At 46.2% G+C, this 18775-nt stretch overlaps 2 protein-coding genes across 2 annotated transcripts; one reads left to right on the top strand and one right to left on the bottom strand.

Moving 5' to 3' along the window:
- Nucleotides 1-8309: 8309 nt before the first annotated feature.
- On the bottom strand, nucleotides 8310-12154 carry LOC123190932 (uncharacterized protein At5g50100, chloroplastic). Its single transcript, XM_044603662.1, has 8 exons — nucleotides 11849-12154; nucleotides 11604-11734; nucleotides 10373-10480; nucleotides 9907-9963; nucleotides 9277-9342; nucleotides 8972-9032; nucleotides 8773-8816; nucleotides 8310-8687 (listed from the first exon to the last, which is right to left on the bottom strand). Exons 1-8 carry the CDS (start codon nucleotides 11988-11990, stop codon nucleotides 8652-8654), a joined length of 645 nt encoding a protein of 214 aa, XP_044459597.1. The 5' UTR covers nucleotides 11991-12154; the 3' UTR covers nucleotides 8310-8651.
- A 2649-nt stretch (nucleotides 12155-14803) lies between these two features.
- LOC123190931 (phosphatidylinositol 4-kinase gamma 6) lies at nucleotides 14804-17581 on the top strand. Its single transcript, XM_044603661.1, has 2 exons — nucleotides 14804-14977; nucleotides 15194-17581. The coding sequence occupies exon 2, from the start codon at nucleotides 15304-15306 to the stop codon at nucleotides 17200-17202; it is 1899 nt and encodes a 632-aa protein (XP_044459596.1). The 5' UTR covers nucleotides 14804-14977; nucleotides 15194-15303; the 3' UTR covers nucleotides 17203-17581.
- Nucleotides 17582-18775: the final 1194 nt, after the last annotated feature.

Genomic DNA, 18775 nt, shown 5'->3' with positions numbered 1-18775 from the left:
ACAAATTACTAGGCATAGCTAGTCATCAGTTTAGTCCATCCCATTAACAGATAAAGCCCACATATATGTACGATCGTGGATTGTTGTCACCTATTCGCACACTCATCGGCCTCCAGCCTTCAACCACAACTCCCCGTGCCTCCACTCCTCCCCTCGGTCTCCAATTCTCCATGGCCATGGCGACCTGCCGTCTGCCGACCAGATTTGAGCGACCAATACCGCCGACCCATAACTCCTATGTTCTTTTGACCTCTCCTTAATCCCCTTCTCAGTTGGAGCCTCAGATCATTGACGCCCTCAAGCCAAACACCCACGCCGGACGCACTTGACCTGCTCCTCCACTGTTTGTCGTCACTTTGATTGGAACCGCACGCTCACACCATCACGCCATCGACACCCACACGCTACACCGTTGGTTATTGGTTAGTACAGAATGCCTTAGACTTGGAGAGTTTTCAGTAGTATAGTGCAGCTAAACATCCATCAGCCTCTGATGCATATTGTGAACGAGATAGATCTATATATGTGTTTCTTCACACTAGACAGAAATATTATCATGACATGGTCATCTAATTGTCCCATATTATACCCCATACGTTGTTGCAGGAATTGATTGCTATATACTTTGATGGAGTTGGAACATGAATACTTGATTATTGTAGAGACGTAAAATATTTATGGAATATAAGGAGTGTAAGAGCATGTAATAAGATGTAGTTTAGAATATAATAAAGTACATTATCACCGTAAAAAATAATTCATGTTACATCAAATTACAAACATAAAAACATAGTGTGAAATATACATAAAATGCATTTTTCTGTTCTTATGACCTATATTTTTGTTTTCTTATGCCAATTTTTACATAGTGAATTAATATGAATGTAACTATTTATATTCCAAATATAATTTATTTATGAAAGGATCGTAAGATTACCTCGGGTGAATAATTTATTTATGAAAGGATCATGCCAAATTCACAACGGTTAAAGAGCAATTTGAAGAATGGCAGGATTTTTAAACCGAACATCCGAGTTCATTTTTGCCGCAATTACCAAATGGTTAATCGGACTGATTCAAATGATACGGCGTTGGAAATCTTATGAAAATGCGCTTCTTTTTCATATAGAAAGTTTGTTCAAATTTTAAACAATTGAAAAGTAATTTAGAGAACGGTCGAAGTTCTTATGAGTTTTTTTTGGGTTATTTTTTAAATGGTTTGTCGGGAATGCGGCAAATGATATGACGTTGGAAAGCTTGAACTAATGTCTAATGCGAAACTTTTATATATAGAATGTTTCTCCCAATTCTTTACAGTTTTATGACAATTTTAAAATGGCTAAAAATGTTTTCTGACCGTATGTTTTGCAAACTTTGTCGGAATGGGGCAAATAATATAATGTTCGAAAGCTATCAAAAATGCGAAACTTTTTCATATAGAAAGTTTTCTCTGGTTCCTAGTTGTTTTTAAGTAATTTTGAAAAAGGTGAGATCATGCGTTGCGCCTTCATTGCGAAAATAGAGTCTTCGGAAATGCATTGCATGAAGAAGTTGAACTTCTGGGGCATGTCTGTTTGAACTTCACTTTGTTTTTCACGTGTTGTTTTTTTCTCGTAACTCCCCAACCACTTACCAGAATTGAGCAAATGATATACCGATGGAAAGCTGTTGAAAACGCGCAACTTCCCCGTGTTGATCATTTTTTTTCATATTTGTGTCGGTTTCAAGAGATTTTTTTTCATACATAAAAAGGTTTAACGGTATATACAGTATGAAACTTTTAAACCATTTATCATAATGTAGAAAGCTTATGAATAGGAGCAACTTTTTCCTGTAGACAGTTGTTACAAATTTGTTGCAATTTTGTGAGCAGTTTTAAAAATGGCAAAAGAATGTCGTTTCTGCCTTTTTTTTAACATGTAAATGAACGACGGGCCTCTCGCAATATAAATTTTGGACTGTGCAAGGAGGAGCATGTGAATTTCTTGCAACAAAGTTTTAGGCTTTTTTTTTGTTTACAACGAGTGATGTACAAATATAAAGTTTACATGTTTTTTGACATAAGCAAATAAATTTTTTTTGAACATGTTATTTTCTAGCACTCTTTCTATTTGCCATAGTATCAAATTGTTTTTATAGAAGCAAAGCACCCACACAGACGGAAGTACACACCAGAGCGCACACACAACACACACACACACCAAAGCTCGAAGTCGCGTACACACGAACACACGAGTGAACACACACAAGTCATGACACCCAGTACGCACGCATGCACCACATACTAATCCTTTTTATACTGTACATGTGTAGCTATATATGCTTCCTGGTCTCATGTGTCGTCCTGCATACCAAAATCGAATTTGCGCGGAGCACTCCATCGTTGGATCAACACCTCTCCTTCGCTGGCTCAATTCCAATCAGCGTTTCATGAAACGTACCACGTCCACAGGTTCTGGAAGGTTCCAGACCCACAGCTCAGAAACCTGATGCGGGGAACTATCACCAGCTTAGAGCAACTTTAGCATACCCCAAAAACCCGTAAAATTTCGGCGAGTATACGGGTTCGGTCCAATTCTTTGGCCAGAACAGAGCCCGTATACTCGCCCGGCCCGTAAAAATATTTACCGTGGCTCGCAAACCGCCCGCCCCGACCAGTATATCTACGGGTTGGCGGTGCGTTTGTGGGTCGAACCCTATCCCTCACCGCCGCCGAGCTCCGCAATTCCCCACTCCTCTCCTCACATTTCTCGCCGCCGGCGAGCCCCTTCCGCCTCCAGCCGCCATGTGGGGCCACATGTGGAGCTCCGGACGCGGGCCTGGGAGCAGATCCGGCGGCGGCAGCGACCCCGAACGCGAGCGGCGTGTCCGGTCGGACGGCGCAGGGAAGCGCGGGGCGAGGAAGTGGACCAACCACGGCCTCTCGCCGCTGCCGAGCTTCCGCGTCCGCGAGACGGACGAATACGACCGTCGGCACGGCCGTACGCCGTCCTCGGGCCGCAGGCTCATCCTCCTCGGCGAGATCTTCCCACGCCGCGAGCTCCTCCTCTTCTGGCGCGAACCTCCTCCCCGTGAAGAGGGAGTGATCGGAGGAGCCGGAGGAGATCAAGTTCGTCCCCGTCAAGCAAGAGCCCGAGGAGCTCGGGAGCCGCGGAGTCGTCGGGCCGGAGGACTTCGTCGCCGATGTCGATGCGGTCGCGGCCGCCATTGCCGAGCGGAGCTTGCGCGAGGAGGCGGAGCGCCGGCGCCACCACGAGGAGCTCGAAGACCTCGTGTTCCAGCAGGCGGTCGCGGCCAACCTCGCCGCCAAGGAGAAGGACGACGAGTAGCGACGCATCCGCGAGTAGCAGAGGGAGAAGTACATCGACCTCGGCAACTCCGGCGAGGAGGATTGAGCTCCTCCACGGCGTCGTCCATGGCCGCGAGCTCGCCGCCGTGAGATCCCCACCCCCTCTAGTACTAGTATTGACGTAGTATGTAGTATGAACTAGTGTTTGTAGTGTTTGATCATATAATATATGTAGTATGTGATGAACTACTATGGTGCAATTTCTCCCGCGAAACTGTTTTTCAAATTATGCAGTTTCATCTACGGTTTCTGATCGGCCGAGCTCGTTCTCGACCTGCAAACGAAATCTTTGTCAAACTGCAAACGTGTCTTGCGGATCAGGATTTTGCGGGGTCTGCTAGAGTTGCTCTTAGTCATCACAAGTTACCACGAGTACCTGAAGGAGCATCCAGAGGTTGCAGAAAACTTTAGCCGCAGAAGCAGCAGTCCCGACATATGTGAGGAGATGTTGGCCTCTCAAAAAAATGTGAGGAGATGTTGGGAGAACTATTTGGAAGATAAAAACTGCTCGAGGCATGACAAATAAAGAAACAAGAGTTCATGTTTCATTGATGTGTGTATATGGATATATGTAATGGTACTTTTCAATTGAAGTTGTACTTATTCTGGTTTCCAGATACTTCACCAAATGGCTACTATATGTGGGTGTATTTTGATTTGATTTCATAGTTCAAAGAACAGTTGGCTTTCCTTTCAGAAAGAAAGAAAATTATCTGGCTGAACTGAAATGTGTTCTAGCTTTGGCTTCGTTTTTTGAATGAAAACAGGGCAGGTGTGGGTTGTGTGTGAAAAGACCTTTAAATTTTTCACAACGATTGGTATAAAAAGATAATCACGCTGCTTATTTTGGCCCTCCACGTGGCCGCTGCCTGGAGGTCCACCTTTAGTCCCGGTTGGTAACACCAACCGGTACTAAAGATAATTTTTTGAAGAAAAAAAATTGAAATTTTTTTGAATTTTTTTTCATTTTCAAATTTCTGATTTATTTTAATCTCTAATCACCCCTCTCATCATTGCTCAATTTAATCTCTAATCACCATTCATCATTCAAATCATCTAACTTTCCGGACGGTCACCCATCCTCCCACTCCCCCAGCTTGAGCATGCTTAACTTCCAGGTTCTATTCTCCCTCATTTCCAAGTCTGCACTCGTTGTTTTCCTGACAATAGTAAGATGTTAATCCTATTAACCCTCAGGATTTTAGCTTGAGCATGAAGTCACACATTTCACTGTTTGAGTTTGAAACTATTGTTCTAAAAAATAATAATTATTTAGTAACACTAATATTTCTTGAATAAGTAGTTTGACCATTGTTTGACCACAATTTGACCATAGTTTGACCAGATTTGACCAAAATTCAAAAAAACTAAAATAATTATTTAATAACACTAATATTCTTGAATAATTATTTAGTAACACTAATACTTCTTGAATAAGTAGTTTGACCATAGTTTGACCAGATTTAATGAAAATTTAAAAAAAACTGAAATTTGAGCATAACTTTTTTTCCTTTTGGAATTTGAGGATTCTACAAATTTGCAAACAGGCCGTAGGCGGTCTCCATCGGATGTAACTTTTCGAGTAGATGATTTTTCATATAAAAAACTTTTTAATCCGAGTTCGTATGCAAAAGTTATGCCCATTTTACAAATTCCAGAGAGATTTTGTAAATAAAGTCGAAATTCATATTTGTAAATTTTCCCAACAACTAGACCACATATCACATGGGAAACTTATTTTATTTTATTTTATTGACATTTCCATCATTTTCTTTTGTTTTTTCTAAAACTGAAAAGGCGGTCCACTGGGGGGGGGGGGAGAGTTTGAAAATTGGACCTTTAGTACCGGTTCGTGCCATGAACCGGTACTAATGCCTGAAAGGCCATTAGTCCCGGTTGGTGGCACCAACCGGTACTAAAGGTTAGACCTTTAGTCCCGGTTCGTGGCATGAACCGGGACTAAAGGGCCCAGGTGAACCGGGACTAATGCCTTAGCCGCACGAACCGGGATAAATGCACCCATTGGTCCCGGTTCTGGACTGAACCGGGACTAATGGGGTTACCCGGCCTGGACCAAAGCCCCATTTTTCTACTAGTGAGTGGGGGTAACATAACTAGTATCATATACTTGGGACTCGCAAACATGCTTATGTGGCAGGAAATTAAAGAAGAAAGAGAATCATAGTAACATAGGTAGATACCGTAACATAATAAATTTTATGCTACTATGTGTCATGCATGGCAATAAATAAGACCACCTATGATACTACTTTATGATACTATGCACTATGGATGTAGTATCATACACTAGTATCATATGCATGATACTAGTATATGTTACTCCCCACTATGACCAGTCTTGGTTCTTTCTGAGGTCATCAAACCCATCTCTCTCCTCTTAATTGCCTTGCCACATCAGATTTTTCGTCTACGTGGCATGCTTAGCACCCGTACAAGGTGGAGCATTGGGAGGGGCCTAAGTAGGATAGCCTAATTAAATTTTTTTACTGTCCAATGGGATTCCATTAAAACAATTCAAGTGGGATGGGGTAGTTAATCCCACTCCTGCAGCATGAATCCCAGCATTGAAAGCCCCCTCCCCTCTCGAAGCTCCATCGCAGCACTAGTGGCTCACCGGCGAAGCTCCATTGCAGCACTAGACGGCCTCGATGGAGCTCCATAGCAACACCGGCGGCCCCAGCGAAGCTCCATTGCAGCACTGGACTGCCCTGGCAAAGCTCCATCGCAGCACTCGTGAGCCCCGGGAAAGCTCCATCGTAGCACTGGATTGCACCGCCAAAGTTCCATCGCAGCATCGGGGCACGCAGCTTGATGTGGCGCAGCTCCTCACCACAGCCACCAATTGCAGCATGCGCGGCTAGCGGCCGCCAAAGGAAGACAGCGTCGTCGTCTGCGGCGCCGACGGTCGCTACCCTTGGGGCCCGGCGTCACCGTCCTCACCACTAGCAGCGTCGTCGCTTTGCAGCAACAGCTCGCCGTCGTGTCGTCAAAAAAGTAGTGGTTGCAGCGCAGCGATGCCCCTCGTAGGTCGTAGCAGCAGCAACAACAACTCTGCCGAACGGGGTGGAAGAAAGGCAGGAAGAGGAAGACAGGGGAGGCTCTGTGGTGCGAAATCATTCAAGAGAGCTTATGCACCCCGGTACCCTTATCCTGAGGGTCCATGCTGCTAGGGATCTGAGACAGCCTGGTTCGTAAAATGCCACTGCCCGTTACTTTTCCAGGGGATTACAGGGTTAGGCACTCGTGGCCCGCCGCGAGGCCGCTAGGGGCACTGTTCATACTCACGGCACTGTTTTCTCTGACCGCTGTGCACACCAGATAAGACCAAATGCATGTGGACGTTTTCACCTCTTCCCGGGTACCCACATGGGATCTACATGTACTGTTTCAAACTACACATATCCATGGCACAAATCATCTTTGACCTGTAGTAATTTGTATGTGTCATGTACGAGGTCCGTGTTTTGTTTTGGGAGAGGATGGATGTGTGATCCATCGATGATGAGCCAGGCACATGTGTGATCCAAAGCCGCGTCATGTACTAGGTCCATGTTTTATTTTGCGAGAGGAAGAAGCCTGTCGCCCACCTGCAAACAATGAACAGAAACGAACATATACCAACCGTTTTGCAGAACCATTCGACCGACATTCTCCCTCAGCTGAACCTTGCACGTGTAATCACCGCCAGTGCCGATACGGACAACTCGTGGGGCCTTCCCAGGCACGATCTGAGACAGATTGGGAGGAACGACGAGCTTGCTAAGGCCGTCGCCGCAAAGCACGACACTGAACTGACTGAAGTCATCTCGTGTTCCAGCAGGCGGTCGCGGCCAACCTCGCCGCCAAGGAGAAGGGCGACGAGTAGCGACGCATCCGCGAGTAGCAGAGGGAGAAGTACATCGACCTCGGCAACTCCGGCGAGGAGGATTGAGCTCCTCCACGGCGTCGTCCATGGCCGCGAGCTCGCCGCCGTGAGATCCCCACCCCCTCTAGTACTAGTATTGACGTAGTATGTAGTATGAACTAGTGTTTGTAGTGTTTGGTCATGTAATATATGTAGTATGTGATGAACTACTATGGTGCAATTTCTCCCGCGAAACTGTTTTTCAAATTATGCAGTTTCATCTACGGTTTCTGATCGGCCGTGCTCGTTCTCGACCCGCAAACGAAATCTTTGTCAAACTGCAAACGTGTTTTGCGGATCAGGATTTTGCGGGGTCTGCTCGAGTTGCTCTTAGTCATCACAAGTTACCACGAGTACCTGAAGGAGCATCCAGAGGTTGCAGAAAACTTTAGCCGCAGAAGCAGCAGTCCCGACATATGTGAGGAGATGTTGGCCTCTCAAAAAAATGTGAGGACATGTTGGGAGAACTATTTGGAGGATGAAAACTGCTCGAGGCATGACAAATAAAGAAACAAGAGTTCATGTTTCATTGATGTGTGCATATGGATATATGTAATGGTACTTTTCAATTGAAGTTGTACTTATTCTGGTTTCCAGATACTTCACCAAATGGCTACTATATGTGGGTGTATTTTGATTTGATTTCATAGTTCAAAGAACAGTTGGCTTTCCTTTCAGAAAGAAAAAAAAATATCTGGCTGAACTGAAATGTGTTCTAGCTTTGGCTTCGTTTTTTGAATGAAAACAGGGCAGGTGTGGGTTGTGTGTGAAAAGACCTTTAAATTTTTCACAACGATTGGTATAAAAAGATAATCACGCTGCTTATTTTGGCAGTGCAAATTAAGCACCAGATATGTATTAAAACTTTCCACAACAGAACAGCACTGTGTCATCAATCTCGGAATAATTTGAACGTTTGACTAGTTAATGTATGTATGCACTTCCTCCAATTCTAAATATATGACGTTTTGGTAGTTCAGCATTTCGTCATATATTTAGGAATGGAGGGAGTAATATCTAACATATGTATGAAAGTGACTCACTCCACTTTCCAATACATGGTATTGTAATATCTTGCTGCACAAGAGAACAAGTCTGGTCATACACAGTAAAACAGAGAAGGTGGACACTGAAGGATACGATGCAACAAGCGAGCTCAGTGCAGAACTGAAGACAGCATCCCAGAATTAACTTGCTAAAGTTGCGTATCTTGCCCATAGAATTATGCAAGATCATGGAATTATTCACTACCCAACACAGAAAACATCATCATCTCTGTCGTCAATCTCGCAACCCTTCGAATATAAGACTAACTGTATGTATATGTATGTGTGCCTATCTAACAGTATGTAGAAGTGAAGACGTGCAGAGCACTGCTCACATCTTGCATGCTTTATCATCTTTACATTCACCCTGCCAAAGGAAAAGACGGTCCGCAAGCTCAAGTTATTCACAGTCATATATGAAGTTCCAAGAAGAGGAAATAAAGCCAACTAACCGCTTGTCTTCGGGCTGCAAAAATTTCCTCCAGGGGAGGTCGACCTGTCATAGAGACAAAAATGGGCAGATCATTCAAACCATCCAGAATACTTCATTAAAGGTGCATATCGTTAAAATGGTCTTAATCCGACTACAACAATGAATGGAGCAACGACACAGTTGGAGTTATCGATATGAGAAACTCTTAGTAGCCAAACCTGTAACTTCCATACGGTATTTGGCCCATACACCATATACTGCATTTGCTATGGTAGCCACCTGCAAGGCATCAGAGTAAGATTAAGATCGGGATTACAAGTAACATGATAATTCAAAACTGAAGTTGATCACATCAGAACAAGAATTTGAATTCCTCAGTTCTTTAATTTGGTATACCATTCCATCTAAAAAAAATTAATATAGCGAATGTTCCATCAAGTAGAAAGCGTGCAGCTGAACGACAACTCTGTGAAATGAATGAAATAAGCTGATATTTGGATTTACTCTGGAAATGTGCACTTACAGGCTCATACTTAGTAACTGCATAAACCCATCCAAGTCCAACTTCCTCATAAAGCCTTCTGAATGCCTGCAATAGTAACTTTAGTAACTACTTACAAAAACATATAAAATAACCGTTGCATACACAAAATGTATATGAATTCTGCATATGTTGCTAAGGTTATCCTATTTCTCTTGGTATTACAACCTTTGTCAGCTTGGCAGTTGGCACTAGTATGGAGAGGTTATACTGTAGGCTCAAACTAACTCCACAGATTTGTAGACACTTCTTTAATATATGAGAATACCACATGGTCAAAACAGTTACTATAATAATGTGATAATAATAAGCTCTGAGTGTAATACTACTCTTGCATCACAGTACTAATAACTCTGTTTGGCATCTTGGACTAACCATCCGTTTGAGGGTTTTAGCTTCTCCTTGCTACCAAGGGATGTGGATGCTCTTGTAATAGGGAGACATTATATATCATTCACTACTTCAATCACTTCCATGTCTAACTCTGCCTTTCATTTGCTTCCAAATAAGTTCAAGCTATTATATTTCCTATAGTAACTTACTAACTTTGTTTTAGAAAAGAAAAGGTTCAGTAGGGGAGAATGCAAATCACTGAATTTCACACAGTCATACCTCAACATCTGTGACAATAGTTCCATCTGAGAGAATGGCATGTATCCTCCCCATAGCCTGGAAACAGAAAATAAGTTTATTTAGAGAGAGAAAAAGGTAGGCCTTCAGTCTAAAAGGTAAAATGATTGCATACTGTTCTAAACCACCGCCATCAATTTTTAACTATAAACATAAGTAGTTGGGAGCTACTAAAAACTGTGAATATAAAAATGGCTGCCATTGGAATATCCAGAAAAAAGTTTACAAGGGGGGAAAATAGATATTCAGTTTCCAGGGTGTGTATCACTACAACTACGAAGTGGTATCTTTTATGCTCGTGTATCAGTAGCCTTAAGAAATCCAACAGACTGAAATTTGGGACACCAAGGTAATAAATCGTATACATGACCAACTTCATTCTTTCCAGAAAACTGAGTATGAAACTAATAAACCAAAATGAGAATCTGTACTAAAAGGTAATACGCACAGTTTCATAATCAAGATCCTGATTGTCCTTCGGAGAGTAATCTTTCGAGCTGATGTCGACAAAATTTATAGCTCCATAGGATTTGTTCCTTTCCCTCAACATGTTTACCTGTCAAAACATGAGAGTTGGTAAGAGCAAACTTCGCTTATGCAGCTTGCAGGATCGCCAGTAAGCCTGTACTCCCTCCATTCCACAATGTAGTGCTTCCTCTATCCATGTGCTTCAACTTTGACTGTAAATTTAACTACCAAGACCGATTGCGGCGGGAGCAAAAATTATATCAGTGAATTCGTATTCGAAAGAAGTTTTCAATTATATATTTTTTTCTCCCGCCGCAGTTGGTCTCGTTGGTTAAATTTATAGTTAAAGTTGGACCTCGGGAAGCGCGGGCGCACTATATTTTGGAATGGAGGGAGTACTGTTTTATTCACCGACAAGTGAAGAAAATAAATTCAGAATTAAATGATTGCAAATCAGAGACTTCACTATTCATAAGATGGTGATTCACATAGAGTTCGTAGCATGTCTAACCCATGTGACAGGGTCCTAAAGTATTACAGACTTAAGCTCATGGCGGGGAACAAAAGCCAAGTGTCTCCTAAAGGCAGTTTTATGCTGATGAGAAATTCCAAGTGAACAAACTATAATTATATGATGATGACAGTCAAGAATTCATAGGAAACACCCATGTTGTTGGGACTAATTCAAATTCAACAAAGCTCATCCACATGATCAGATGGTTCAGAATCCTGGAAACAATGAGATCGCATTTATGATCGTGGGACATTCTTCGCCGTTGATTGAGCATCAAATAACCTAAACTGGAAAAGGGATACGATGCAATTGTATGGAAAAAGAATGATAGAAACAACATATCACTACATTAGACTTAAAAAAAACAGACAGTTGAGAAGTGGTGCCCTAGGATATGAAATAGACACAGGATATTCTGTTTCTGTAACTGAGCCAAGGCAAAAATCAGCTTGCAGACTTAGCAGCATGTACCAGCATCGCCTAGCATTAGTTCATTCTCATGGATTCATATGGCCTATAATACAGTCATCAATTTCAGCATTCAGTTATGGCACTGGTTGAACATGTAGTACTCTGAACATGCAATTGCTGAATACTTGTCGTTATTAAAGCTGCTTTATAGGCTTGAGCGCACTCTGAACATGCAATTGCTGAATATAATAACCAAGTCCCAGGAACTATGGATGATGCGACACACCTCACGCATACAGAGCGGGCATTCACCATCGTAGAGCATCTTGATCCTCCAGCTCTGGGACAAGCTCCCCACATCCTTGGACTCCGATGCAGGGGACGCCTTCACGTCAGAGTGAGCCTGGCATCTGCGAGCTGCAGGTTCAATTCAAACTTCAGACGCACGCAACAGCATGTCCCGATCTAGTAAACGCGGCTCGAATGGACACACAAAAGCGAAGCGGGGGAGCGGGAGGGAGGCTCGCTCACCGTACAGCGAGGCGGGGCGGGAGGCGACGGGGTCCCACCGCGCTCCCCGCGGCGGTGTCCGCGCCGCCCCCATCGCCGCCGCCGCGGCGAGCGGGCGCGCGCGGGGCAGCGCCGCCCCCAGGCGGGCCAGCGAGCTCGCCATCGACGCCGGCTGGGTCGGGCCGATCGATCGATCCCCGCTCTCGTCTCCCTCGCGCGCGACGCTGGCTGGCTTTGCGTGTGGTGGGCGAGGTGGCCTCGTTGCGCCGCAGTGGTGGCCTCCGCTGGTTCAAATAGGGCTCGCTTTGCTCACCGGTCGGATTTGGCTCCACGAGGGCGGTCTCTCTCCCTCCCTCCACACCGCAAATTTCCCCGCGTCCATTTTATATTGTCCTCTGTTTCTTTGATTTTTTTTTCTTTGAACGGGACTATGAGTGAGCGTTCGTCCCTTAGCCTCAGTGCGTGAACGCTTGCATCTGGTCTTCCTGCTTCGCTCTTTCTCTCTCGATCGTGGTCTTGCGGCCTCCATTTTTCTCTCTCCATGTTGGCGCCATCGCTTACTTGTTACCGATGTGTCCTTCTCTTCCATCTCCATGGCGTCGTGGCCTTCTCAATTTGATGATGTCGATGTCTCTAATGGCGCCAACTCAAGAGGCAATATTTGCGCTTCGTTGGGGTGCTCTACCAAGGTGGTAAGGCATTTTGTTATCCATGGTGTGCATCCTTGTCGTCATCACGCCGCCTCACTTGTCTGCATTCTTCTTTTTCACAATGTTCTAGGAGTGCTACCCGGTGTACCTGATGATAAATGGTCTAAACCTGCTCAAAATCTCTATAAAATGAACGTGGATGCATGCTTCATGGAAGATGGAAGCGGAGTCACGTTGGCGGTTCCTCGAAACCACCGGGGTGATGCTCTTGTTGGGTCAACGACTCTCTTTACGTATGTGATTGGTGCCGCTGCAGCGGAAGCTTTGGCGTTGAAAAATGGTATGGAGCTAGCGTATCAATGGGGATGCTCCAATGTGATCTTTGGATCTGATTGTCTTTAGATTATTGATGCATGCCAGGGGGAAGTTAATACCCCGAGCCCCTGTTTTGCTTCTTTGAGTGAGTGTTTTCATTTAGGCCCCGTTCGGCAATCCACCGGCTCCTAGGATCTGCGGAGCGACTGTTTGCCCGCTCCAAAACTTTGACCTACAGCTCCTTCCGCTCCCGGAGCGGAGCCATGTAGCAGAGTGACGCTGAACAGGCCCTTGGCTCAAAGTTTTGGTTCGGTCTATTACTCTCACCTTTCAAGGAAGGGGACACAAGGTGGCGCACAATCTTGCTAGCTAGGAATTCCGATGATTCTAAGTCTATATAATTTCTTGGGATGGTGATCCTCCGCAGATGCAACAATTATTTGATTTGAACATAAAGTGTGACATAAGTTCGAAATAATAAAAAAAAGGCGGCGCATGGTATTGCTAGCACCTAACGAATTTCTCTTTGACAAGGAACAGGAGAGGAACGCATGAACAAATAATATAGTATTCCTCCTTCTCGGAAGAAAAAAGTGAACAAATAATATAGGACGACGAAACCGTGAACGATGCCCACGGGATAGAGCCATCAGCGATGCAACGATGTCCAGACCGCAGCTGAAAAACACGAACTCCAGTCGATCGAACAAGCAGAAGTTGAAGGAGCTTTCTCTTTCGGATAGGAGCCGGCCCACGCCAGACCGTCTCGTAAACAGCAACGTAAAACCGGACATCCGGCCGCGGCCAATCGCCCTTATCCACATCGCCGCCATCTGTTCGCGGCTCGTACGTGGGTCCTCGTGCGTTTGGACGGCTGGCGATTCGTCATCGGACGGCCCCCGCGGCCCCTTCGGGACCTTTCCACGCGGCTAGCCGGGCGGGACCCGGCTCTTTCTTCGCTCCCACGCCGTCGAGTCCGCTCGCGGCTGCGGCGTGGCGGGCACGGATTGCCCCGCGCGGTGCAGCGTCGCGGCACAGGGGGGCGCGGGTCATCATGCCCGTACACCTACGTCTTTTTTCAGGTTGGATCCTTGCAGTTCGCCCATATTTAACTAGGCTGGCGCAATATATTCTGTCACGTCTTTAGGAATAGTTTTTCCGAGTTATTTAACATACGGCTAAGAGATGAGCATCATAGGCACGCTTTTTTATTGTCATCTTTATATCACATGCAAGCCTTAAGATAAAAGAGAATGACGTATCAGCCACTGTACATGCCCCGGGCGGGATCAGTGTCGTGCGTCAGTGGTTGCACTTTCAACCAGGTGTGTATTGTCACCCGTCACCCCTCAAAAATGGTATTGTCATTGGCTGGGCTTCTAGAAATGCAGATAAAGGAAAACAAACTGCAGCTACACAGAAGGAGCTTTGCTGCTCATTAGAGTGGTTAGAGAGATCTACAACAAGTGTTGTGGATGGGGCCCGACCACTCACGGGATTGGTATCAGATGAACCGGACCTGAAGTACTCTCGCCTTTGATTGTTTAGCTGGATGCATTTGCATTGTTCAATCATGCTAAAGGGATGACTTCAATGTTCGATCTAGAAGTTAATGAATACGCACCAAACTAGGGTGTCTGTCATTCCTATTCCTTTTTGCTGCACCTGACAGATATTTACCCTCTTTTGGGGGAACAGTTGCTTATCGGTTTCCTCTCATGAAATGAAATCATGGGGAGAAAAGCTCCTCGTTTTTTTTCTAAAGGCAGTCCCATAATATAAGAGCGTTCTTGACATTACACTAGTGTCAAAAAACACTCTCATATTAGACTATGCAAATTTTGATAGCATATGCAAATTTTGACAGCATACTTTGTCTGGTCCAAAATGGCAAAATGTAATATGCTCCTTGTATGGCGGTTCCAGGTGCGAATACTGCATAAATCAGGGTGTTCCGTGACAAGATTCAATTCCCGTCACTTTTTTCGGATCAGGTAGAAAAGACCCAGAGGAATACTCGAGGGCGGGCAGCGGGTTGGTGATTATGCGGGCGCAGTAGCAACAAGAGGCCAAGCAAGGGAGGGACGGCATGACCACGACTGCGGATCTGCTCCGCCGCTAGCCTGCTACCTCGCCGCCGGCCGATCCCCCCACCGTCCTCCAGCGCCCCGCCCCCTCCTCCATGGTGAGACCTTGGCTGACTGACAATCAATTCCCGCCCTCCCCTTCGCTGCATCTGAGTTCGTCCGCTTCTTTTCTTCTGTTTTTCCATGCTCGACCCAATCCAATCTGGTTGATGCGATGCCGAGTTCGTGGCGAGATTCAGTGCGCGGAGATTGTGAAGTGTTTGGTGCATAGATTGGAGTGTAAAATTTCGATTTTTTTGGTTGTCGGCTGGCAGGCGTGATCCGATGATAGCAACGAGAGCGCGCCTTCCCCTGCTCTCCCTGACGGCGTCGGCGCGCGGCGGGCGCACCAAGCGGCGGAGGAGGAAAGGGAGCGGCGGCCGCCATGTCCCCCAACCTGGAGGGCACGCTCAAGAGCCAGGTGCCGGCGCTGCTCCTCCGGCGCCTCTTCGGCGCCGGGGCGCGCCGGGATGAGGCGGCGGCCACTCAGCACCACCACCGCCAGGCGCCGCGGCCGTCGCCCTCGCCGCCTCCGGCAGGGAGGCGGCGGGTGTTCGTGCAGACGGAGTCCGGGTGCGTGCTGGGCATGGACCTGGACCGCGGCGACAACGCGCACACCGTCAAGCGCCGGCTGCAGCTCGCCCTCAACGTGCCCACCGGCGGGACCTCGCTCACCTTCGGCGACCGCGTCCTGGAGAACGACCTCTCCTCCGTCCGCCACGACTCGCCGCTGCTGCTCACCCGCAACAGCATCCACCGCAGCTGCTCCACCCCGTGCCTCTGCCCGGTCTCCGAGGACTTCGAGCAGAAGGACTGCAGCGGCCTGGTGGAGATACTCGGGTCGTCGAGCGGCAGCGTGAGGCGCCTCGTCGACGACGTGGCCACCGGCATAATGAGCGGGCTGGATCCGGTCCCCATTGACAGTGGCCTTGGCGGCTCCTACTACTTCAGGAATGATGAGGGCGACAGAGTCGCCATTGTCAAGCCCACAGATGAGGAGCCCTTCGCCCCGAACAACCCGAAAGGGTTCACCGGGAGAGCGCTTGGCCAGCCGGGACTGAAGAAGTCCGTTCGGGTAGGGGAGACAGGGTTCAGGGAGGTCGCGGCGTACCTGTTGGACCATGAGAATTTCGCAAATGTTCCTGCAACGGCTCTGGTGAAGATAACACACTCAGTTTTCAATATCAACCGTCCGATGAATGGCGGCACTCCGGCTCATGACCATAAGCCGCAGGTCACCAGTAAGATTGCTTCATTTCAGCAGTTCATCGCTCATGACTTTGATGCCAGTGACCACGGCACTTCAAGCTTCCCGGTTGCTGCTGTTCACAGGATCGGCATATTAGACATCAGGATTTTCAACACTGACAGGCATGGCGGTAATGTCCTGGTGAGGAAGCTTGATGGAGGCACCGGTCGCTTTGGTTGCCAGACAGAGCTGTTCCCAATTGATCATGGGCTGTGCTTGCCGGAGAACTTGGAGGACCCTTATTTCGAGTGGATACACTGGGCACAAGCATCAATTCCGTTCTCCGAGGAAGAGCTCGAGTACATTAGCAAACTTGATCCGATGAGGGATGCTGCAATGCTGCGCGGAGAACTGCCGATGATACGCGAGGCTTGCCTCCGAGTGCTTATTCTATGCACAATCTTCCTCAAGGAGGCTGCTGCTTTCGGGCTTTGCTTGGCAGAGATAGGTGAGATGATGACCAGGGAATTCAGAGGAATGGAGGAGGAACCCAGCAAACTGGAGGTTGTGTGCATGGAAGCCAGGAAGAAAGTAGACGAATGGGAACCGTTCTCCCCTAGTGTTGAACAAGGAGAGGACATGGATTTCCAGTTCTCGATGGATGTGTTAGGAGGGTACAGTGATGTGATTCGATCGCCAAGATTCAATTGCTTGGGCTTGAAGGGCAGCTTCAGAAACCCTCTGACAAAGCTCGTGGAGAGCGTGAACGAGGACGGTGATGATGAAGAAGATCGAAAGGAGCCTTCCACGCATTCATCTGATCGGTTCTCATCTGCTGACTTCAGCACACCAAGTCTTCACAGAACCACCAGTTCAAAAACTAGTTCAAACAGCAGCGTGCACGCCCCGAACAGGAGCGCAGACGAGCAGCTCCCATCGAGCTTGTGCTTTGTCAGGTTGTCGGACATGAGTGCAGAGGAGTGGCACGTCTTCATCGAGAAGTTCCAGGAGCTGCTGAAAGAAGCGCTGGAGGAATGCAAGGCGGCCGCGGGGCAGCGGATGAAGCAACGGCTGGGCACCTCCTGCAAATTTTGACTAGGTCCATAGAGCAGCAGAGAAGAAATAATGTACTGTTGCCCGTGTTGCTTTTGGAGCTAGTGCAGCAAAGATCATATCTAGTACTACTTCGGCCGATGTTGCAGTTTAACTGCCTCAAGTTATGTTCATCAGGTAGACGAGACCAAAGGCTGGTGATGGGTGTGGAGAACCACTACGCACGTTTACAGTTATGTTAATTAAAACAGAGTTTTGCATAATAAATGCTTGGCAGCTTGTGTATATTGTGTTAGATGCTACACACCAAGAGTGCTATTCGTTGGCTGTTGCTGAACATTCTTTGTGTTGTGCTGTGAGCAGTGTAAATATGAAACTCTGATGTAAAATGCTTACCTGGTGTTGAACATCTTGGATGAAATCTGTCTTGCGATGGTTCTGATATACAAATTTCTTCGTGTTCAAATTACCTGGTGTTGTCTTTTGGAATTGGCAAGTTGTTTGTCAACTCGCAAAGATCAGTTGAAAAATGTACTCCCTCCGTTCGGAATTACTTGTCGCAGAAATGGATGTACCTAGAATACGTCTAGGTACATCCATTTCTGCGACAAGTAATTCCGAACGGAGGGAGTAAGAACTAAGAAATAAGAAATGAGCTCTTTTTCTTGCTGCTGTTACCTTGCATAATTGCAGACAGAGAGCAGCATATCTTAATCACAGGTGCATTATGCCTTCTGTTGGCAATAATAGGGCTGACAGCAGCACCCAAGCTAATTTCAGTTGCCAAGGCCGGACTGTACAGTGCTCCCTTTTGATGGATTTAAATAGAAGATAAAGAACAGAGATAGATATAACCTGCAGCAGATAGTCATGGATGCCCCTAATATAATGATACAATTACTAGTTGTTCATACAAGCATTTGACATAACCAGTTCTGAAGCCAGTTACTGATTAACAACATATGATCAGGCTAACAAGAATATTTTATAACCAGTAAAATAAACAAACAATCACCAACAAATAAATTAAAAAAACAACCACCTGGCTGTTGACCATGGACACTGCTCATTCTTGATAAGTTGCAATCGAAGCAAATAAGAGGGAACATAAAGTAGATCTTGCAATGAATTGAATATCAGCAGTCGGGCAATCATGATGGCTGACCTGTTACAGACATAGCACTATCAACCAGCCCTCAAGCATAGTGCCAACATGCATAGCAGTACAACTTAGCAACTCTATTTGTCAATCAACAGCTTGACTGATGTCTACTAGCTGGGAAGATCAGAAGAATTTGTTGTTTCCTAAAATAACGAAAAATTTAGCCTAAACCAGGTAGATGGAATATGTGCCAGCACATATGCAGCATTGGACTAAATAATAATCTCGTCCACACACTGGCACCAGCATTACAATCTTACATGAGAGCTAGCTACCAAACTCCGAGAAGTTAGTTTAAAGCAACCAGGTAGCTGGTTTACATTTTTAGCAAATGAAATGGAAACGCAGATCTGCACTTACATAACATTGTCTATCTTTCCAGATGCAATTATTTACAGCATAACTTTGTCTTCATTCGGCATCGCAAAGCAGCAAGCTAGCAACCAAATGTAT

Source organism: Triticum aestivum, chromosome 2A (genome assembly GCF_018294505.1).
Source record: "Triticum aestivum cultivar Chinese Spring chromosome 2A, IWGSC CS RefSeq v2.1, whole genome shotgun sequence".
Lineage (NCBI taxonomy): Eukaryota > Viridiplantae > Streptophyta > Magnoliopsida > Poales > Poaceae > Triticum > Triticum aestivum.
This window is presented reverse-complemented; position numbering and strand designations above follow the sequence as displayed.

Bases quoted from the DNA above. Each gene is read 5' to 3' on its own strand.
- LOC123190931 (XM_044603661.1), top strand. From the start codon at position 15,304: ATGTCCCCCAACCTGGAGGGCACGCTCAAGAGCCAGGTGCCGGCGCTG.
- LOC123190932 (XM_044603662.1), bottom strand. From the start codon at position 11,990: ATGGCGAGCTCGCTGGCCCGCCTGGGGGCGGCGCTGCCCCGCGCGCGC. The intron at 11,735-11,848 runs GTGAGCGAGCCT...TTGAACCTGCAG, and splicing joins CCGCCCCGCCTCGCTGTACG to CTCGCAGATGCCAGGCTCAC. The intron at 8,817-8,971 runs GTTTGGCTACTA...TCTCTATGACAG, and splicing joins ATACCGTATGGAAGTTACAG to GTCGACCTCCCCTGGAGGAA.